This window comes from Pogona vitticeps, chromosome 6 (assembly GCF_051106095.1).
Source record: "Pogona vitticeps strain Pit_001003342236 chromosome 6, PviZW2.1, whole genome shotgun sequence".
NCBI lineage: Eukaryota > Metazoa > Chordata > Lepidosauria > Squamata > Agamidae > Pogona > Pogona vitticeps.
The window spans coordinates 53,866,069-53,890,000 of NC_135788.1; the positions used below are offsets into that span (position 1 = coordinate 53,866,069).

The window sequence follows — 23,932 nt, forward strand, 5'->3', positions numbered from 1 at the left end:
TCACAAATCTAAGACTTCTAAGATGAAGTTCAGCTCTCACTCTGAATCATCTTCCAAGATAAAGTCAAAGACCACTTTCTCTAAACCAAAGAAGGCTACATCCTCGCCTCTACAGCAGTTAACACTTACGCAGGCATCTCTGATTGATCTTGAATTTTTCAGGGATCTTTCTCCTCTGGTTCGTGGGGAGCTGCCACGTCCGCTGCTCACGGTCACGACTCCCCTAGCAGATACCTTGGCTGAGGTACCATCTGGAGAGTCCTCAGTACCGGTGATCACTGCCTGATTTGTGGTCCGCATCGGGCTCAGAGTCCCCATGCTTACCAGATGTCACGTTCCCAGGGGGTTTCAACAGGCAAAAGTCCAATGAGCCAGTCCAATATCAGAAGTCTGGAAGATGCAAAATGCCAAAGCCAAAAGACAAACTGTAGTCAGAAGTCAGAGTCCAAGGCCAAGGGTCCAGAGAACAAGGTCCAAGATAAGCAGGAGCGTGGATGACAGCCAGAGTGTTGACTTGTTGCTTCCACAAGCTTCCAAGCCTTCTAGGTGCAGACTATATAGCAAAAACAGTAATCAAACTCCTAGAAACCTTCCATCCTGTTAAAACTCAGGGCTGGTTGACCTGATGTTCCTGTGGGAAGCATTCATGCGAGCCTCTATCCTTCGTGTCATGAGTCTTTGCTGAAGCTTATCCCTCACTCTGGTTACTGGGGAAGGAGAATCTGGTGGTGATTCAGCTGCCTATGCTTCTAATTGCCCTGCATTTTCCTCAGCTGTAGTTAACCCCTCAGATTCCAGATCGTCTTCGGCTGAACTCATGATACTATCCTTCTCCGCAGGGCTCCCCCTTTCAGGTGAGCCGGGTTGATCAGGATAGGCAACATGGAACTGTTGTACAAGGTCGGGGTGTGTAAGTTACTTGCGGGTTCCCATGATCGATCCTCAGGGCCGTAGCCCTCCCAGTCCACAAGGTACTGAAGGCCTCCCCAGTGGATTTGGGAATCTAGGATCTGTTGAACCTCATATTCTTCTTGCCATCGACAAAAACATGGAGCCAGGAGATGGAGCCAGGGGTGGAGGTTGGGCAGAGTCTGGTGCCGCAACAGGGACAAGGAAGGACTGATGGAAAATTGAGTGAATATGGAGAGTGGCTGAGAGTTGTAACAAAAAAGCGACAGGGTTGATTTGATCTGTGATTAAATAAAGCCCCACAAACTGAGGGTCCAACTTGCGCGACCAACCAGGTCAGTGTAGATAATGGGTGGAGAGCCAGACCTGGTCCCCTGGTTTAAGAGGTGGCCCTTCTTGCCATTTTCTGTCAGCCTCTGTCTTATAAGCACCCTTAGTTTGCTGAAGCTGCTCTTGGAGTAAATCTTGGAGAGCCTGCAACTTGCATACATGAGCATCAGCAGCAGGAGCTATGGTCGATGGGAGGACAGCTGGGAAAAAATGAGGGTGGTATCCATATGTGGCTGCAAATGGGGTCTGTTTTGTGGACGAATGTATGGCGTTGTTGTAGGCAAACTCAGCCAGGGGTAGCAATGTAGCCCAATCATCTTGCTGATACGAGGTATAGCAACATAGATTGTGTTCAAGGGTGGCATTAGTATGCTTGATCTGTCCATCTGTTTGAGGATGATATGCCAACGATAAATGCACCTGGGTACCTAAACTGGTGTGCAAGGTTTGCCAAAATCGGGAGGTGACTTGGGAGCCACAATCTGAAATTAAGTGTGTTGGGAGCTCCGTGCAGACAGAAAACATGTTGAAGATAGAGTTGAGCTGTTTCAGGAGCTGTGAGAGGCTTGGAACACAGGACAAAATGAGCCATTTTGGTGAACAGGTCTACTACTACCATAATGCAGCTGTATGCTTGTGACCATGGGAGGTCAGTGATGAAGTCCAGAGATACTGTGTCCCAAGGGCCGGCTGGTATGAGTAGTGGATGTAGCAGCCCTGGAGGTTTGGCTGGTACATCCTTGGCTTGATGACAAACCTCACAGGAATCGACGTAACGAGCGACGTCAGTGCGAACCCGTGGCCACCAGAACTCCCGTGTGAGTAGATGCAGAGTCTTATACTGACCAAAGTGTCCTGCAGGAGGAGAATCATGGGTCAAACAGAACACATTGGTTCGGAGGGGCCCTGGAGGACTATACAAGCACCCTTGGTGCAATAGGAGACTCTGGTGGTTAGCGAAGTCTCCAGCAGGGCCGTTGTGGAGTTCCAGGGATTTTGAGCTTGGCTGGCCCGAATTTCCTCAGCCAGGGACAAACGGGTTGTAGTGGCTGCGAAGACTGAGAGTGATAGGATAGATGCAGTCAGTGACTATTCAGAGGGTGATACAGCGTATTCCGGTTTGCAGGTCAGGGTGTCGGCTTTCTGATTCTGGGTCTGTGGGATATAGGTAATGCGGAAGTCAAACTGGGAGAAGAAGAGGCACCACCAGATCTGGCATTGATTGAGGCGTAAGGCTTGTCTGCAAGTGTTCCAGATTCCAGTGTTCAGTCAAATCTTGGACGGGGTGATGGGCCCCTTCAAGGTAATGCCTCCAGACCTCAAAAGCAGTTTTGATGGCCAGGAGTTCCCGCTCCCAGATGGTGTAGTTGCGTTCTGAAGGCGTGAACTGCTGGGAGTAAAAAAGTGCAGGGCTGCAGTGGCTGTGAGGGGTCCTCTTGTTGGGACAGCACTGCACCCAGGGCCAAACTGGAGGCATCCATCTCAACGGTAAATGGTAGTCGGGGGTCTGGATAACGCAGGATTGGCTTGGTTGTAAAATGAGTTTGGTTTGCCTTTGGAGTCCAAAGTAACTTCTCTTTGGGCTGGAGGAGATGGGTGAGTGGCATGGTTATGTCTGCATAGGCTGGTATAAACTGGTGGTAATAGTTCGTGAATCTGAGAAACCACTGCACATCTTTACGGTTCCGGGGCTGCTGCCAGGTTTTAACTGACTCTATTTTCTTTGGTGTCCATCTGGATCTCTTTGGGTGACACAATGTGGCCTAGGAACTTGACTTCCTGCAGGTTGAACTCATACTTCTCCAGCTTGACATAGAGTTCGTGATCTCGTAGTCGTCGTAAGACCTGACAAACGTGTGCCGAGTGGGGTCTTGGGAGTACATCAAAATGTCATCCAAATAGATGATCACAAAGCGATCAAGCAGGTCTCGAAAGATGACATTCATGAACCGATGGAATACAGCCGGAGCGTTGGTCAATCCGAAAGGTACGACCAGGTATTCATGCTGGCCATAACGAGTCCCAAAAGCCATCTTCCACTTGTCACCTGCACGGATTCTCACCAAATTGTAGGCGCCACGGAGGTCCAACTTGGTATAGATCTGTGCCCTCTTAAGGCGATCCAGGAGTTCACTGATCAATGGCATGGAGTAGCGGTCCCAAATGGTTATTTTATTCAATGCCTGGTAATCATTGCAGGGGCAGAGCTCTCCTCCCTTTTTTATTTTTTTATAATTTTTTTGGACAAAGATAACAGGTGCAGATAGGGGTGACAGCCGGATAAATCCCCGTTTCAGGTTTTTGTCAGGAAAGGCCCGCAAGACTGCGAGTTCTGGTATGGACATAAGGTAGATCCACGCCACAGGGAGGGATGCCCCAGGCACCAAATTGATGGCACAATCATAGGGTTGATGTGGGGGTAGCTGGTCGCCCCCCTTTTCCTCAAAAATGTCAGCAAAGTCCCTGTATTCTGAAGGTATCATGGGACTGTCTTTTGATCCTGCTGTGGTCAAGGTGGCCGGTGGAACCAGATGCGGACATGGATCCCTGAAGCACAACTCCCCTTGTGCCCAGTCTACTGGGGGTTATTTATTCGGAGCTAGGAAAGTCCCAGAATGAACGGAAAACAGGGCATACGTGCAGTGTTTAATTATAGTTGCTCCTGATGGTGTTGGATCTGGAGAATAACCGGATAGGTTTCCTGGGTCACCAGGCTGGAGCAGAGGAGATGCCTGTCTATGGATTCAACTAGGTTCGGGGTCTCTTTGTCCTGTACAGGAATCCAATGTTGTTTCAATAAGGCTGTGTCAATGAAACAGCAGTTGGCCCCAGAATCGACCATGACAAACAGCTAGCACCCATCTGGTAAGCAAAGTTTCACTGGCACAAGGAATGGACCCTGGATCGAGCTAAGTGCCCCACATCTGGGGGTTCACTCAGATATGGAGCAAATCTTTCACTGGCAGTGGTAGCACGGAGCCGGGAGTGCACAGCTTGACAAAGCAGCCAGAGGTAAAATGTCCTGCTCCCCCACAGTACAGGCAGAGATTCTGTGAATGGCATTGTGTTTTTTCCTCAGAGGTGAGGTGTGGCCAACCAGCCCCTAACTGGATGGGCTCAGAATCCTCTTGTCCAGTGCTAGTGGGCATCGGGGGTGGCTGCGAGGAATAGGAACTACCCTGAGAGCTTGTCAGGATTTGGGGACAGGAAAATACGCAGAGTTAATTGAAGACACTTACACGTTCTTCTTCTTTAGCAAGACGGGTGTATTTACAATATTTACAAGTATATACAGGCTGGCATCACTTCAGCATGGCAGGAAATCATTAAACAAACCGGCATAGAGGATAGCAGCAAATGGTGGACAGAGAAGAGAAATCTATGAACACACTGCTCACTTATATACATATACAAGGCTTCTTCAGTCCAATCAGAAGACACATTACATCATCTTCTGCACCTGGGTGTCATCTCATCTTTAGACATTGCATCATCTCCTCAGCAGTCACAGTGACTCAGCATACACACATCTGTTCACAATTGCAGCTCATTAATAACATATTTATCCAGGTTCAGGCCTATAAAAATTACAATATCCTGACAGAGCTGCCTTGTTCCAGAGCAAGTCTTGAGCCAAGAGTCTGAACTCAGTGGAATACTGGGAAACTGAACCCTTCCCCTATTTCAGGGCCCGAATCTTCCTATTGGCAGTAGCAGCTTGCAAGCGATTAGCAAAAGCTGCTGAAATATGGGCCAAAGAGCCCTGGTAATTGGTTAACAGGGGTGAATGAGTAAGGAGTAGAGGAGTATCCCATTTAGCTGCCTGTCACTTGAGAAGGCTCACTATGAGGCATACCTTGTTTTTGTCCATGGGAAAGTCTCTGGCACGCAACTCAATATATAGTTTACACTATGCCAGGAATGCTGGAAACTCCTCCACCTGTCCTCCAAACTTCTCTAGAGGAAGCACAGGGCACTTGACCTAGGCAGCAGCTTTGGCCTGAGATTGTAGTTGTTGCTGCTGAAATTGTGCCACTGTTTGTGTAAGATATTGCACCCAAGTAAGCACAGCATTCAGCTGCCCAGAACTTTTGCTTGCTTCTCTCGCCGTCTTGTGGAGAGTGTGTGTGGTGGAAGCAATCTGTCACGTTCCCAGGGGGTTTCAACAGGCAAAAGTCCAGTAAGCCCGTCCAGTGTCAGAAGTCCAGAAGATGCAAAGCAGATAACAAAATGCCAAAGCAAAAACACAAACCATAGTCAGAAGTCAGAGTCCAAAGCCAAGGGTCCAGAAAACAAGGTCAAGATAAGCAGGGGCATGAATGCAAGCCAGAATGTTGACTTGTTGCTTCCACAAACTTCCAAGCCTCTGGGTGCAGATTTTATAGCAGCAGCAGTCATATAAACACTTCATCCTGTTAAAACTCAGGGCTGGTTGACCTGATGTTCCTGTGGGAAGCATTCATGCGAACCTCTGCCCTTTGTGTCATGAGTTTTGCTGAAGCTTATACCTCAGGCTACTGGGGGAGGAGAATGTGGTGGTGATTCAGCTGTCTGTGCTTCTAATTGCCCAGCATTTTCCTCAGCTGTAATTAACCCCTCAGATTCCAGATCTTCAACTGAACTCATGACATTGGACCCGGTCACGGTCAAAAAGAAGAAAGATAAGACACGACATGTGGTGCAGCCGGTTTCCAGAGATTCGCAGCCTTCAAAGCATTCCAGGCTGAAGGTCTCCAAAAGCTCCAGGGCCCATAAACATCGGAGGAGTCATGAATCATTTTATGATTGGCTGCCCATACTCTACTGACGCAAACACTACCGACGCTGGTGCAGAGAAATGGAGCAGTAGTATGACTTCCGTATGTTTTACGGGTTTGACTCCTCCTCGAGCTCTTCTTCGTCAACCTCATCTTCCTACAATACTGACTCATCAGCCAAGGGTACATCTTCCATCCCATCAAGGTCTTCTGGTACCGTGGGGCTTCAACAACACCATGACCCTTCCGTACCAACCAAATGCAAGAAGGATGCCCAGTCAGTACTGAAAACTGCTAAGAAGTCAACAATGACTGACAAGCCTAAAGACAACCGTACTGAGCCTAAAGCTCGCATATCTAATAAGCCACATGCATCTCATGGTACAGATGTTACTTGTACTGAGCTCGGTACCAAGTGCAAGAAGACATCCTCAGATGCCCCTGACATACCCAGGAAGGCCACCAAATGCCGCAGACACAATTCTCCTTCTGATATGTCGGATTCATCGCACGGTACAGCCACTTCTGGTACCGAGCTCGGTACGTAGCACAAGAAGAAGACCTCCTCAGCTACCCCTGACATACCCAGGAAGCCCACCAAATGCCGCAGACACCATTCCCCTTCTGATGTGTCAGATTCCTCTGTATTGGACTCATATGAGTCTGACTAATCAGATTCCTCAATACCTCAGGAATCTCCACCTAACACCTGCCAGCAAAGTCAATTTCCTAAGAAATTGCTCAGCCATGGGCAGAGAGGTTCCAAAGTAAATCGCTTCTTTACCAGGCAAACTGGGTCTGTAAGTTTGCCTTAGGGCAGCTAAAATTCACTCTGGCATGAAGTCTGACCGATTTCAGTGAGAACCCAGCCACACACGTGAGTACCAGGGAATTCCATCCTTCTAGCACTCATAAATCAGTTGGACCCAAATTGGTAGCGTTAAGTATACGTGGCCTTGTAAAATGCATCAATTTAGATAAGCCAATTATTTATAGCAGCTTGTGTCTATTCAAGAAGCTAACTTCCGGCTCTTAAGCATATTTACTTTTATTAGAAAAATATAGTTCTATGAGAAATCAGTTTAAGCAAAGCATAGCAAAGCATATTTACAATTTACAATTCCACCCCCATTGACTGGAAATAGAATTCCTCTGAAACAAACGAAAATAATAAAACATCTAGCTAACAAAAAGGAAAAGGGGGGGACGGACCTCCCCTCCAGCTTCAGGAAAAATTACATCTTAAAACAAACTACAAGTCCTAGTGTCCATCATCAAAACAACATTCCATCAGGCTTCTGGAAAATCCATAGTAAACTTTCTCAATAGGAAGAACTCAGGCTTACTGTCCTTTGGGTTAGATAGTCCATGCCGAGTCCTGTATGTTGGCATCCATCTTCCGTCTCCCTCGTGGTAGAATCTCCTCCTTTCTTGTTCCCATATTTGGAAATTTCCACTCTCAGTTCACACACAGAAACAAGATGAATTCATTTTGGCTAACTTTGTGATTACAAATTCCATCAATAAATCATTTTATGAACTTTCATAACCAAGCTTATCACAACACCAACACCCCCAACTCCAATATCGGGGATGCGAATCCCACTTCACTAGCTGCAGATTTTGCTTCATACTCCAGTCTGGTTCAACGGATAGCCAAGTCATTGGACTAATCCGTTCAACAACCACCCCAGGTGGAAACAGATAAAGTCTATGAGGACATTCACGAGGATCAGACTCCTCCTTTATGCATGGCCTTCATTCCTTCTTTGTTCCGACTACTCAAACAAGTGTGGGACAAACCTTTTTCGGTACCACAGATGTCATGTCGCGTGAAAAACCTGTACAAGACACATGGTACTGAGACTGATTTCCTCATGAAACACCCTCCTCCTAACTCAGGTGTGGTGGATGTGACAGGCTCGATCCCGTACAAGATCAAACACCACACCTAACAACAAAGATGGTAGGGAACTGGATCTCCTTGGATGGAGAGCATACTCTCTGGTGTCGTTTACCCTTCGGGCTGCTAACTACATCGCAGCCATGTGAGCATACCATAAACACCTATGGAGTCGTGCCCTCCCATCTTTGCAAGCAGCTCCTGCGGAACTTAAACCCTGTGGGCTTTCTGTTCACCAAGAAGCCATGGCTCTCGCAAGGCAAGAAAAGACACATTATCAAAGCGGCGTCCAAAAGTTTAATGACCGGAGTAGCTGTGAGACGCCATGCATGGCTACGATCAGCCAATATTAATGATGACTCAAAGATGAGGATAGAAGACTTACCCTTTGATGGTATAGGAATATTTGATTACAAAACAGATGAAATGTTAGAAAACAAGACATAAGACATAAGACATAAGAAATTTATTTGTCATTGCGCTCACAAGTGGGTGCAACGAAATGAGGTGCTCTTCCCCAAGGTAAAACTGGACAACACTACCAAAAAAAAAGTTAAAATATACACAACTTTCACCATCCAAATATAGATTGCAAGAAATAAAACCTGCAAGAAATAAAAAAGACAGCCCATTCTTACATTGTGCAACCTTACTACAGACCTCACAGATAGCCATGGAAACGACAATACTCACACCAGCCCTATAAACCTTACTTAGGCAAGCAAAAGTATTACAACAGTCTGCTTCATACCTACCTCATCACCAAGTTCATTGCCAGCACCCTCGCCAATCCTTTAGGAAACCTGAAAGAAAACCCAAACAGAGCCTTTGTCTTTGTCGCCTCTCTTAATTTCCACCTGCCTTCCAGTCCTCCCACCCGTTTAGCACCATACCTATGTAACTGGACCCGTATTGTGGTAAAAGCGTTCCTTAGAACTGCCTTTACACGAGACAGAGAGGGATTCAGAATGATTAGTCCCTAATGCCAGCAAAACCGGGTCCGGTAATTTTGCTCTAGGCGACTTCACACTCCTTCACCCAAGTCTGTCTCGATTTTAAATAAACAATCTGGAAGGTCTGCTCTTCCTCTTTATTACTTTAGGACCCTCTTTTGGTAATATGGTAATGTGGCCAGATCAAAACAATCTTAGTCAAAAATATCCAATTTACTACAGTAGCTTGGTCTATACAAGGAGACAGCTTACAGACAATTTGTCTTTTCATATTTTATTACAAAAGATACCATTTCAACAAGCTTAGTTTAACGTCATTTAGTATTTCCAAAATAACCCCCAGCCTTAGCCACCAGTTATTTCCTCTATAAAATGAAAACAAGAAAATGTCTAACTTAAATAAGCATTCTTACGCAATCCTTTTGATTAAAGTTCTGTCGGCTGCATTTCGCTCCGTGTCGTCTCTCTCCATCTCTTCTCCGTCTTTCTCCTCCTTGTTGCTGGGGTGGCACATTACATAGTTGATTAATTACATGTGGTTCTGTTGGTTGTTCTGGTATTTCTAGCGATGTTGCACTGAGATAATTGACTTTCGGGGTTGTTGATTTGTATTTCCGTTGAGTTGGTATGGGTGCCTTCTCGAATCTCCTTGGTGCTGGTAAGGGTGTCTGCTGAAATCTCCGTGGGGCAGGTAACGGGGTTTTGCCAACTGGCTTTTCCTCTTGATTAGTTGATCCCGCCAGTCGTGGACAATCCCTTTTTAAATGGGCTCCTCCGCACTGAAAGCAAGTCAAGGGTGACCTAGTCTGGCTAGGGCCCATGCTTCTTCGCTCTCCAGCAAAAGACTGTCTTGGTTCAGGAACCACTGTTTTCTTGGATTCATATTGACTCAAAAGATTGTTCCTAATAATTGCTGGCATTAGGGACTAATCATTCTGAATCCCTCTCTGTCTCGTGTAAAGGCAGTTCTAAGGAACGCTTTTACCACACGTATTACTTCAGATACTTGTGTGCTTGCCATTATTGTACAAGGTTATGCCATAGAGTTTGTGGATATCCCTCCACCTCATGTCATTCATACACCCCCTTCCATCTCCCTCAAAAAAGAAATAAGACTCTTATTAGAAAAATTTGCCACATCACCCGTCACTCCAGACCCCTTTAATCCAGGATTCTTCTCAATATACTTTCTCAGGCCAAAAAAAGACGATTCCTTCCATCCCAATTTAGACCTACAGGACTTCAACTTCTTCATTGTTTACCGTCATTTTTGCATGGTGACCTTGGAGCGTATCCTTCCGCTACTTCACCATGGAGACTGGTTTTCAGTAGTTGACTTAAGCAATGCATACTTCCATATTTTCATCAGACGTGACCACCGCAAATATCTCCGTTTCTCTCTTGGAAGCGCTTCCTTTGAATTCAACGGCTTGCCATTCAGGCTCTCTACAGCACCTCAAGTTTTCACAAAATGTATGGCTCCAGTGGCAGCTTTCCTTTGAACAAGAGGGATCGGTGTGTATCCCTACATAGACGATTGGCTACTGGTAGCACCTTCACAGGAGCAAGTGCTACGTCACACCAACACCACACTTTCCTTACTAGCAGACCTAGGACTCTGGGTCAACTACAAAAAGTCAATGCTGATCCCATCACAAGTAGCAAACTACATAGGTGCAGTACTAGATGCTCAGAAGGCGAGGGCGTTTCTTCTGCAGGAACGAGCTACCAAAATTCTGTCCTTAATCCATCAATTTATACCTCTACGGCATACAACAGCGCATCACACACAAAAACTTCTGGGACTCATGGCGTCCACCACGTCCATAGTCCAACACACCAGGCTCAAGATGAGGTCCCTTCAGGCCTGGTATCTTTCACTCTTCAATCCTCTCTTGGACCTGCCCAGCAAGCACCTTCTAGCCACTCCCGAATTGGCACAACTACTTCTTTGGTGGGCCAATCCGGCCAATCTGTTCATAGGGCATCCTTTTGCCCCACTTCTCCTGACTTCAAGAGTCACTACCGATGCCAGTGCTGTAGGTTGGGGAGCTCATTGCAACCACCTTCAGGTCCATGCAACCTGGATGCCGAGAGAGAAGCAGTTCCACATCAACATCCTGGAATTTCTTGCAATCTTCAAGGCCTGTCGGGCATTCCTTCTGATGATAGCAGGCACGGCTGTTCAGATAACCACAGACAATATAACAGCCATGTATTATATCAACAAGCAGGAAGGCATGCATTCTCTCCCTCTCCTGTACCTGATGGTTCAGTTTTGGGAGTGGTGCCTAGATCATCACATCTTCCCCTCCGCAGTGCATATCTCCACACAGGACAATGCCTGGGCAGACCAACTCATCAGGACACTGTCTCAGATGCACGGATGGTCCCTCACTCAGGTCGTTTTTTATCTCAACATCTGCAAGAGATGGTGATGTCCAATGATAGATGCATTCGCCACCCAGGACAACACAAAATGTGCGATTTACTTCTCCAGGGCAGGGATAGGAGCAGGTTCGAGGGGCAACACTCTCATGGTACCATGGAACAAACATCTCTTATACATGTTTCCTCCCATACCACTCGTATTAAGGACTATCGTGAAGATACAACAAGACAATGCAAATGCGATCCTTATTGCTCCTACTAGCCACGACAGCCGTGGTTCACAATGCTAACAACCATGGCTGCAGAGTCAATGAGATTACCATGTCTCCCACACCTTCTTGTTCAGCATGGCGGGAACACATCACCCGGACATACAGTCTGCCCACCTGACCACCTGGAGAATACTACCTCAGTGAACACTATTCTCTTTCACTCCTGGAAACCTTCCACAAAGAAACTATACAAACACAAGTGGATGGCATTCAAGAAGTTTACAACCTTACATAATCTGCCACTCTCACCGACTTCAATGGATGCCATCTTGCTTTTCCTTTCTTTCCTCTTCAATAACCACCTCACACTATCTACACTCAAAGTTTATTTGTATGCAATTGTGGCACACCAGCCTCCGGATTCCGACGCTGCTCTACTTTTCTGCCAACCTAAAGTGAAAAGATTCCTTCATGGCGTGGCACATTTGAATCCTTCACGGATGTCACCTATCCCCCAGTGGTCCCTCCATTTGCTTTTGAACCACTTGACACGTCCTCCATTTGAGCCTTTGGCAACAACTTCTGAACGTCTTCTTACTTATAAAGTCTTGTTTCTGGTGGCAATTACCTCTGCCAGGAGGGCTTCGGAACTGGCAGCACTTAGGGTAGACCCACCCTTTCTGCAATTTCATTCAGACAGAGTCACCCTTTACCCTGATGTTTCCTTTCTTCCCAAAGTTTGTTCTGAATTTCACGTTCGACAGCCAATCATTTTACCTAACTTTTTTCTACGGCCTTCCACTAACGTTGAGAAATCGTTGCACCTGTTAGATGTATGTTAAGCGTTATCTTTCTATGTTCAAAGGACTGCATCATTCTGGAAGTCCAATTGTTGGTTCATTTCCCCTCTTTTGCCTCACAGGGGACTTCAGGTTTCCCCTCAAATGATTTCTAGGTGGCTCATTCAGACTATTCGTCTTGCCTATGAGCTGGCCAAAAAGCCCCTTCCAGGACCTGTTAAAGCCCACTCTACCAGAGCGGTGGCCACATCCACGGCATTCCTGAGAGGTGTTCCAGTTCAGGACATTTACAGAGCTGCTACCTGGTCCACACCATCCACCTTTGCAGCCCACTACTGCCTGGATATGCGTGCTAAGGAAGATGCGCGTTTTGGTTGTGTGGTTTTGTCTTCTGTGCTGCCGTGACATCTCTCCACCTTGTTAAATAAGCTTGCTAGTCACCCATTAGTGTGCATTCACAGAGACCACGAAGAAGAAAGAAAGGTTACTTACCTATAACTTTGGTTCTTCGAGTGGTCCTCTGTGAATTCACACTTCCCGCCCGTCCTCCCCTCTTCTGTCACGTCTATCTCTCCTTTTGAGCAGCAGCGGAACTTGGGAACTGAGGTAATGGTTGCGACTGGCAGACCACGTGGGCTGCGGGGGGGGGGAGCAGCCCTAGCCATTTTTTAAGGTCCATGATATTCCAAGGCCTCTGCGCATGTGCAGACTAAACCCATTAGTATGAATTCACAGAGGACCACTTGAAGAACCAAAGTTACAGGTAAGTAACCTCTCTCTTTGTGACTAGAACTCAACACATAGAAAGGAATATATAAGTTTTATCTCCAAACTGCTCTTTTTATCCCCCTGTATACCATCAGAGAAAGAAAAAGCAACAGGCAAGCACTCCTTCATTATTTCTTGATAGAAATCCAATGGAGAGCTGTCCCTCACAATCCAGATCACAGAGGAGAAAGCAGCCCTGCCATTGTGCTTTGAACCTTCTCTCTGGCCTGCTAATTTGCTGCCTGCCGTGCATATAGGAGAACATTCAGAGAGAATAAAGTTAAGGCAACCAATTTTAAACCACACCTGAAAAGTAATGCACTTCAAATTCTAAAATCTTTTCTGTTTTTGAAGCGAAGTTTCTCTGACTGAAGCACAGCCAATCACATAGAAAGGGAGATGAATCATACTGAGAAAATGATAAAGAATGGGAACAACTTTGACATTTAGGCAGCACAGAATATATCACAGGTACGTGATGAAAGCAAATGGGGGAGGGGGCTTTGAGAATTGTAAGGGGATTCTGCTGCAGTTCATTTGGAAGCATAATATTCCTATACATTTGAAGCTAGAGTGGTCTTAACCGACCAGATAGGCGGGATATAAATTAAATAAACAAACAAATAAATAAATAAATAACCTTGCTATGTGCTTGGTTAATTATGTGAATTTGTTTATGAACTGCTGTTATTTTAAGTGCTGCAAAACACATGGTCTTTCCAGAATTAATGAGGAAAGATACAAATAAGGTTTTCTAATTATGGAAAATATCTTCAGACATTGTGATTTGAACTAGAGTGGCATTTCCCATAGTGAAGCCCTATGCTTTTCTTTACTGATCTTCATGTAAAATTGCAGGAATTGTTTGTCTCAAATATGTGTGCTTCAAATGATCTAGTAATTAGTCATTTATTCACTTGAGGGAGAACCACACAATCAGTTGGAAGCTTAAACTAGAGAGACAAAGAGTTTGCCAGTATGCCATTGATTTCTACAAGGGAGGAAAGAAGGGTCAGGATTGATTCTTGTTCATTATATCAATATTCTTCACACATTATACTAAAAATTGCCTCTTAATTACTTTTTTGAAAAAGATAATAAATGACTACTGTTGGGATATTGTGTAAATTTTCTCTGAAATTGCAGTTCTTAAAAATATTTAATTCATAGTCATGTTATTCATAAGCAGAGCTTAGAAACAAAGAGTTAAAAGTAATTCATTTAATAGCAACTTATTTTTCTTTTTGCTAGTGAGGTAGAACATTATTGGGGTTGCATTTAATGCAACAAAAGGCAAATTCTCTTCTTCACTGGAATATCAGTAATAAGGATCTAATGAGAATTTCCTTATTACTCCTAAGGAATTTGTACCCTGGAGGGAGAGAGGAATATCACATGATTGAATATCACACAGTTGAATGCTGACTCAGAGTACTCTACTTCTGCCCCATGCAGCCTCTGAATTGCTACCACAGCTGCTGCTTGCAATAAAATTGAAGAATGAAGGCTATGCAGGTCACCTAAACATGCACTCAAGGTCAGTAAAGAAGCTGGAAGCCAAGCACAAAACCAGTCTCACCTTTCCTGAACAGTTTCTTGTCTGCCAACACCCTTCTGGCCTATAATGGTGTGGCACTGAGGAATTCAGCTAAAAGCTGTTGCAGCCTAGCTGACTACGGAAGTGGGTGGTAGGAGTTTGTGAGGAAGTGAAGCTAGGAAGGCTGCTGACACATAATACCCACTCTTGAGTTTTTGTTTTGTGAGCCCCTAAAGAGCAACAGATTTATGATTGTATTTTATTGCTCTGTTTTTAAAAGCAGTAAATAACAGAGCAAACAATACAGGGAGCAGTGTAGAAGGTCCTGTTCCTCCAGTATTAATAACAAAACTTACTTCTGATAGGACTGCACTGGTCATGAAAGACATTTTTGTATAGAAACCAAAATGCCAGGTCCTGCTTCCAAGCAACTAATGAATCAGGTGTTGCTAAACTACCTTGATGAGTCTTACGCGACATTACCTTTTTTAAAAATAAGAATTCCTGGTTTACCTCTAAAGTCAATATACCAGATATATTCTGTTAAGAGGCTGGCGAGTGAGTGAGGCGTCACAAACACAGTGCCTCAGTGGTATGATTCATTCAAAATCCTGCTACTGTACAGTAATCTCCCTGTGAGACAGCCGTAGCTTCCTAATCCCCCCCCCCCCGTTTTTACAAATGGGTAAAAAAGCAGTATGTTGGAAACAATTCATTTGACAGTTGTCATAATGTAGTACTACTATGAGCCTGAGCAAATGTTGGTGATTAGGCACTATTAACAAATAAATACTGCGGATAGGGCCTATGATATCTTTAGTAGTGATGGCGTGATTACATTCTTCCACCTTCTCCCAATACCAGTCTTACAGTTCACATGCCCCCATTAATCTAACTTGATTTCTTTTGAGTTACATTTGTGTTAGCTACATGTGACTCTTGGCCATACATTCTTTTCATTCTTTGTGGCACAGCTGTGTCCAGTCTTGTTTTGGCTTGTTTCCCTTTTGAGTGTCCTAGGATGAACTGGATTAACAGCGGTAACACCACTTGGAACCCCATGCTTATTTTATTTGCAGAGGAAACTCACAGAGTCTTGTTTCGTTTCTAGAGGTGATCTGATAAAATTATAACTCTTCTAGGCTTCTGATGTTTCAGTTGGATGTGAACATTCTGCTTATTTGCTTGTACATTAATTTTAATCTTTTAACGATAGTCAAGAGATCAGAAATATCTAGTACACTTCCTCTTTACTGAAATATGTTTCCGTCAACCTTAATTTTGGTTGAGCATTAGGTTGTTGACTGCAATTAATGCTTACATACAAATTGTAACAAGTTTCAGAGAATAATATGGCAATAACATCAACTTTGAGTTTGAGAAATGTGGGCTTGGATGCAGGTAATCTGCAATTTAAACTTAAAATGTGGAGACTTGGCTTCCAATCCCCACTAATCAGGAAGTATGCTGACAGACATTGGGCTGATAGTTTTGTCTCATCCCTAACTACCTGAAAGAGGGGTAGTAAAGGAATAGGTCATGCTCTCTTTGTATTAGCCTTTAACCTTCTGCTACTCATTTCTTTTTAAAAGGATTATTCATAACTGAAAACAGACAGAACTTCCTCCTTAGTCCAGCAGTTCTATTTCTCTTCTAAAACAGTGTCTGAACTTGCTAACTCTTTGATTAATTATATATATTTTACTTATGTACAGCTTCAGTCATTCCTGAAGAGCTGTGGGAGGAATCTTTCTCCACCCAGTTTATATGAAAAGCTAAGAGGGAAGCTTACTTGGCATTAGACAAGCAACACGAAACAAAAACAAAGTGTGGTGGAGTTGAAGCAGTGTGGATACGTAGTCAGAGAAATGTAAGATGAAGTCAGACAGGTTCTGTGTGGAGATGATTTGAGAGACATTGGAATGTGTTTTTCTAAGTGCTAGGAGAGTGTTTTTCTGAAGACCGGTTCGAGATAAAGCTGAAGGTCAGACAAAGAGGCCCATGGAAGACTCAACATTCGCAGATAATTGGAGAAGAGATAAAACACCTGGATGTGTGTGTGTGTGTGTGTGTGTGTGTGTGTGTGTGTGTGTGTGTGTGTGCGTGTGCGTGTGCGCGCGTGTGTATGGCAGTATAGTATATCACTTCAGGTATAAACTATATGGATTTATTGTGGGGTGAGATATGTTTGAACTGGAGTGATTTTGAGATGTCATAGAAATGAATTGTTTATTTAAGGATATGTCATCACACAGAGATTTATTTTAACACGTGAAATGTTGGCCACAAATAGAACCCTATTTACAGCTTGCTTAGGAGCTACCATGTAATGCTTATTTTCATCTCAGGAAATAATTCTCTGCCCATGCAGCTGTATAAGGAATGCACAATAAAAGTCAGTCAAAGAAGCTATTGTGAGTTTTGACTGACCACCTCAGTTGTTTAAAGCAGCGGTCCCCGATCTTTTTGGGGCCATGGACCGGCTGGGGGGGAGTGAGATCCATGTGTGGGGGCCATCACATGCATGTGCGTGAGAATGACGGCCCCTGCTTGAGCATGACACACCCTCCACTAGCTCAACACACCCACGCGCAAGCATGACACACCCACCGCACAAGCGTGACATGCCCACCACGGGCACGGCATGCCCCGCGCGGACATGCAGGGGGCAGAGATCCATATCCATGGCCCAGTTCCGGCAAGCCCACGGACCAGCACCGGGCTGCAGACCGGGGGTTGACGACCCCTGGTTTAAAGTACTTCTAAGGAAACTGATATGTTTTTAGTATGGACATTGGTATATGTATTTTGTAACACAATTAATTGGCTTGATCCTTCCAGTTATTTCCCTACTTCAGACTTAATTTAGATTGGAAGCAATTCTTTTTTCCAGTCAATATGATTTATATCATATTGCACAGAGGAGGTTTGATAAGAGATAGAAATATATGGAAGCACAGATAGAATCATTCCTGAAATGAATCTTGGGTGACACTGTTTATGGCAAGCACAATAGCAGAAATTACCACTGCTCTAGTAAAGTACACGCTTCTGCTATATAATGATCATAGTTCTTAAGCTTCTTTCTGGGTTTGCTTGTTTATATTTTAAACTGGAAACGAGAAACTTTCATAACTTTTGATGTTTTCCCCAGCCTTTCCTTTTCTAACTCTGTACAAATGCAGATGTGTATACATATCTAAGAATAAAATAATGATAATTATATGTTGGGTCTTACAGCTGCCTGGATCATTTGCAAAATGTATTTTGGGAATGCTGGAAAAGACTACTTATGATATCTGTTTTTATTCATTCTGATGTGATTTCTTGAATTAAACCATGCTGTTTTCTGTATGTGTGTGTGTGTGTTTTGCAGATCTCTCAAATAAACCAGCAACAGCAAAGCGTGAGGGCTGAATTGTCTACTCTGCCAGACCCCAGTCTCTAGCACTGGCTCCCCCGATGGCAGTTGGCACCTCCCTGTGAAACCTGCCAAGCTGGACTCCACAGCTTTAAACGACTCCACTTCAGCTGCCACTGTGTCCTCTCCTGTGACAACCAACCATGCAGTCCTAGCCTGTAATGCAGGCTTTCATGAAGAGCACTATGTAAGTGAAGCTGTGGACAATGAAGTGTCAGACTACAGGGAGTACAGAGATGCCGGCACCATTACTGGTAAGCAATAATTTTGATCATTGTGTTCTCAAAGGCTTTCATGCTGGGATCCGATGGTTGTTGTGGGTTTTTCGAACAGCCTGAAAAACTCAACAACAATCTTGATCATTCTTTTCCCTTTACTTTACTTTTTCTTTCCCTGTTGGTGATGGAAGTTAAACAACTGGCTGTACAGCTTTTTGTTAAGGAAAAGGTATGTATAACCATAGTTAACCTGTTAACAACTCTCATCGTCCTCATCATTTTTAGATGGATTGTTATGCATTACTGCTTTGACTGGATTTTTAGTACCTACACATGGTTTCCATTTTTCAGTTTTCCATTTATCAGAGTGACATTTTTTCCCCTTGTAAATATTTTATACTTATTGATCTTAGCTTTAATACAGTGGTGCATAAACTTACGAATTTAATCCGTTCTGGAAGATGGCCGTAACTCAAAATGGTTGTAAGTCAAAGCACCATTTCCCATTGAAATGAAATTACAGTGGTGCCTCGCTTAACGATTTTAATTGGTTCCAAAAAATTTGTCGCTAAGTGAAAACATCACTAAGCGAAACGTGGTTTCCCATTGAAATGCATTTAAAACGGGATAATCTGTTCCAATAGGGACAAACTGCCGTTCTTAAGTGAAAATCGCCATAGGAAACATCGCTAAGCGAAACGCAATTCCCCAACTGGAATGCATTGAAACCTATTCAATGCATCTCAATGGGGGAAAAAAATTCAACAACATATTTAAAAAGAGTTAGAACAAAGTCAAATTTGGTTAACAAAGGGTTTATTAAGTGCACTTTATGATTTCAAATATTTTAAACAGTAAACTTTAACTTTATAACATTTAAAAACAGCAAACATGAGGCTGTTTAAACCATTGTTAAGCGAAACAGGGGACCCAAAAATTTAATTGTTTTGCGAAGCATGGTCCCAACATCGCTAAGCGAAAATCGCCCATAGGGACCATCGTTAAACAGAGTGCAAAAACTCTCCGAAAAAGTCATCGCTAAGCAAATTCATCATTAAACAAAGCGCTCATTACGCGAGGCACCACTGTAATCAGTTCCAACTGAAGAAAAAATCACCCAAAAAACACCCCCCACTGCAAGACTGATCGGAAACGCTATTAATCCGTTCCAGCCGAGGGGGGGGGGGAAGAAAAGCAAGCCAAGCATGCAAGATACATCGGCAATGGGGAAAAAGCAAAGCAGAAAGCAAGCCAAGCATTCAAGACACATCAGAAATGGGAAAAAGCAAAGCAGAAAGCAAGAAAACCCCCCAAGACCCATCGGAAATGTGTGAGAATAATCCCAAAAAACAAACCCCCCAAAACCCACCAGAAATGGGGAAAAGTTACCAAAAAACAAACCCCCCAAGACCTATCACAGCACAGAAACATAACCCCCCAGCCCAAAACCATGCTGCAAACCCCACCCATAACAGTTTTTAAAAAGCAGAAAGCAGCTCCTTACCTTACCAGGCAGTCTGAAGCCTCCTCACACTCACTGTAACCATTGGGCTGAAAGAGCTACAAAGAAGCAGCCTCTTCGCCTACCAATGGTTAGCAATTTGAATTTTCCACCCTTTTTTATTGTAACTTGAAGCTCTGGCTGCAAGTCGAAGAAAATTTTGCGGCCGGAGTTGGTTGTAACTCGAAATGGTCGTAAGTCAGGATGTTCGTAAGTCGAGGCACCACTGTATTGCCTTTTAATGAAGCAGTATGCCTCTTTATACTCATTGTTCTTAGCTTTAAATATTTTCTTTTAATGATGCTAACCACATTATATACTCATTGTTTTCAACTTTAAATACTGTCTTTCAGTGTTGTGAGTTGCATTGGAGAAAGGAGAAAGACGGGGTAAAAATATTTTAAATTAAATTAAATTAAATTAAATTAAATTAAATTAAATTAAATTAAATTAATTAAATAAATAAATAAATAAATAAATAAATAAATAAATAAATAAATAAATAAATAAATAAATAAATAAATAAATAAATAAATAAATAAATAAATAAATAAATAAAATCTAGTATAGCCAATTGATTGCGTGCAGTTCTGACTGACAGTAGAACTTGAGGATTTCCGACAAAATCCTTTCTTATCCCTATCTGGACATTGCTGATATGAAGGCCCAGCCTTGCATAGTTTTCAAAATCAGTCATGTATGGTGTATTTCAAAATACAGGAAGTATGCTGTAAGGATGTGTGTGGATTAGGTATTGACTTCCTCTGCTTTAAATGTAACCATTCTTTTTTACCCTTTTCTCTTTGTCTTTCAGTACAGCAGTTTCTCACTTAATAGATGCCATGACTTTTGCTAAGTAAACAATAACGTAGGAAGAAATGCAACTGTGTTTATCTCACCCTTATGGTTGGATTGGGTATCCGCTGTCCTAAAGTGATAGGAAGTGCTAGAAAGTCTTGATACCATCTGTGTTATTCTGATAGACACAACTGAATTTGAGAGTAGATGAGATTATTTATTTTACAGTTATGATCAACCTCTGCATTGCAGTTACCATTTTTTTTAAAGAGGAGGCACACCAGTTATAAGGTATCTTCCCAGAAAACTGGAATTGTATATTTGTATGGGTCCCAAGTGTGTCACATAAGGTTTTAGGATTATGTACATTCTGTACATTTCTGTAATTATGTAGGCATCTCTCCTTCATTTTTCAAATCCTCAGAAAAGCAGATGATCTCATACTAATACAAAGGAACTACAAAAATTGCATATCTTCTGGGCATGTTGCAGCAAAATTGTGCTTATGACTACTTTTTTTAAAAGTATTCCCCTGAGGCCAGGAAGAATTTAACTTAATACAGTATCCTCTTTCTGTTTGCATGCCAGAGCAGCTCACCTTATCATAGATGATGTCTTGATAATGTTCCATAGAAGGAAATGTAAGTGTCTTGTTACTTTAATCTTTTAAAAAAGCCAAAGGCAATGTGATTTCTTAACATTCTTTTCAGGGTTATTGTTTTTGTGACATTCTAGAGTAAATCCTTGAATGAAAATGTAGATGTGCAGTCTTACTGTATTTCTGATCATAATTATATAAAATCAGAAAGAAGGAAAACTTTTCCTAGGTTAACTTTTGTGATGTTCAGTACAAAGGGCTATTAACTAGCTGAAATTCTATCATATCTATAACTTGGTTGTCTTGGATTTTTTAACAGTCTTAAGCTGCATGCAGATTACTGTCATTATGCTTCTTTTACAAAGGTTGTAAGAAACAGCTTTTGTAACGCTTACAGAACTCTTCAGGCAGTTGCTACCTATTTTATTTTTTATTAATGCTATCTCTGCTTATTTCAGATTTTCCCTTTTCTTTTATCTATTCAACCATTTCCAAGCAACATCTGCTAAATACACCTCTCTCAATCCTGTCTCCAGTACTTCAGCTTTTTGACCAGCTTCACAGAATCTTCATATCAACATCAGACTTGTCATTCTAAAGCTCTGTTCCTTTCTTGTTTTTGTCAGAAGCCTTGCCATACAATTAGTGAAGAAATCAGATAATTTTTGCCCAGTAATGAGCAACATCAAGAGCCTTTGGGGCAGCAAACATAAAATCTTCCATGGTACATGTTGAGGGCATAGAGTACAGTGATGTAGGTATTAAATGACATGACCTTGATTTTCCTTGGGAGGAGCAAGATGGCATTGTAAAGGCGAAGTCTTTCATTGTTAGCTGTTACTTCTCTCCATATGTCACTTAATGCTTCCCAAAAAAACATCGCTATGGGAAAACATCGCTAAGCGAAACACCATTTCCCATACGAATGCATTGAAAACCAGATTTCCTTAAGCGAAATTCACCATAGGAAACATCGCTAAGCGAAACGCGGTTCCCCCATTGGAATGCATTGAATAGGTTTCAATGCATTTCAATGGTTTTGACAGGTCCGTTTTCGCTATTTTGTGTCTTAAAATGTTCAGAAACTGTTTAAAATGCTTGGAATCGTTAGCGCACCCTGTAAAACCTTTGCAAACTTAATTTGGTTTTGTTCTGTGTCTTCGTTAATTTTTGGTGAATTCCCCCCCCATTGGAATGCATTGAACTGTAGGTGTCAAACAGCTGTCAAACCTACAGTTCAATGCATTCCAATGGGGGAGACAAAAATTCACCAAAAATTAACGAAGACCCAGAACAAAGCCAAATTAAGTTTGCAAAGGTTTTACAAGGTGCACTAACGATTCCAAGCATTTTAAACAGTTTTTGAACATTTTAAGACACACTTAAAATAGCGAAAACGGACATCGCTAAGCGAAACAGGAGGACCTAAACTGTCATCGCTATGCGAGGCATGGTCCCGAACATCACTATGCGAAATTTCCCCATAGGAAACATCACTAAACGGAGCGCAAGATCGCTCCAAAAACCTCATCGCTAAGTGAATACATCGTTAAACGAGACAATCGCTAAGCGAGGCACCACTGTAATATTGCTATGAAAATCAAGCATCTTGTTTGCACTTTTAAAAGGTAATTTAAATTATAGTTAAAAGAGCACATGGCTATGGAGAGAAGTGATGGGAGTGTAATTCCCCACTGTGCATTCTGGGAGAAGATCATTCAGTAGAATGGATTTTGGAACTGCTGATTTTCTGAAGAATTTCAGTATTACCAGTGAGCACCATGAAAGCCAGTGTAGTGTAGTGAATAAGAGTGACAGACAAGGACTCAGGAGACTGGGTCCACTAGGCCATGGAAGCTCATAGGGGTGTAGCAAGGAGCAAAACCACTCCTTGAGTATCTCACCTTGAACACACTGTAAGTTGCACCCAACTTGGTGGCATGTAACGGTAACAGTGGGCACTCACAAATGGCTTGAACTAAATGCTTTCCTTGTTTGGGAATGAAAAGACATTAACTGCTAATGGCATCTCTTGTGTGATTCTTCTTTGCAACTTTTTTCAACTCCTTAGTTCTCATATTAACATGACTAATTAAGTTGGATTTGAAAGTATAGCACCATTTAGTGGTCCTTAGTTCTTAATGGGAAGCTATTACTAATAATTATGCTAAGAAGTTTGAAAATGAAGAACAGATTTAAGGAACTAAATTTGGTGGAAGGAGTTCCTGAAGAACTATGGATGGAGGCTCGTAACATTGTACAGGAGGCAGCAACAAAAACCATCCCAAAGAAAAGGAAATGAAAGAAAGCAAAGTGGCTGTCCAACAAGGCCTTACAAATAGCAGAGAAGAGAAGGGAAACAAAATGCAAGGGAGATAGGGAAAGTTACATAAAATTGAATGCAGACGTCCAAAGAATAGCAAGGAGAGACAAGAAGGCCTTCTTAAATGACCAGTGCAAAGAAGTAGAGGAAAATAATAGAAAGGGAAAACCCAGAGATCTCTTCAAGAAAATTGGAGATATTAAAAGAACATTTTGTGCAAAGATGGACATGATAAAGGACAAAAATGGTAAGGACCTAACAGAAGCAGAAGACATCAAGAAGAGGTGGCAAGAATACACAGATGAATTATACAAGAAAGATCTGGATGTCCTGGACAACCCAAATAGTGTGGTTGCTGACTGTGATGAATGTCGTTGTCACTTCTATCACTCATAGCTGGAGCTCATTTGCATGAGCCTATGAGAGGGCTGGAGGGGTCGGATCATTCAGTCAGTTAGCAAGTTAAGAGAAGGGGAGTGCGAGGTGTGAAGGAGAGAGATAGAGAAATAGAGA

At 42.9% G+C, this 23,932-nt stretch overlaps 1 protein-coding gene across 1 annotated transcript in view; it reads left to right on the plus strand.

The window, feature by feature from the left end:
* Positions 1-23,932, plus strand: part of TRAK1 (trafficking kinesin protein 1) — a 313,032-nt gene that overhangs the window by 74,926 nt on the left and 214,174 nt on the right. Inside the window, exons 2-4 of the mRNA XM_078377383.1 lie at positions 17,937-18,235; positions 18,391-18,428; positions 21,087-21,139. Coding sequence (XP_078233509.1) covers positions 18,188-18,235; positions 18,391-18,428; positions 21,087-21,139 — 139 coding nt within the window. The 5' untranslated portion in view covers positions 17,937-18,187. The remainder of the gene's footprint in view (positions 1-17,936; positions 18,236-18,390; positions 18,429-21,086; positions 21,140-23,932) is intronic.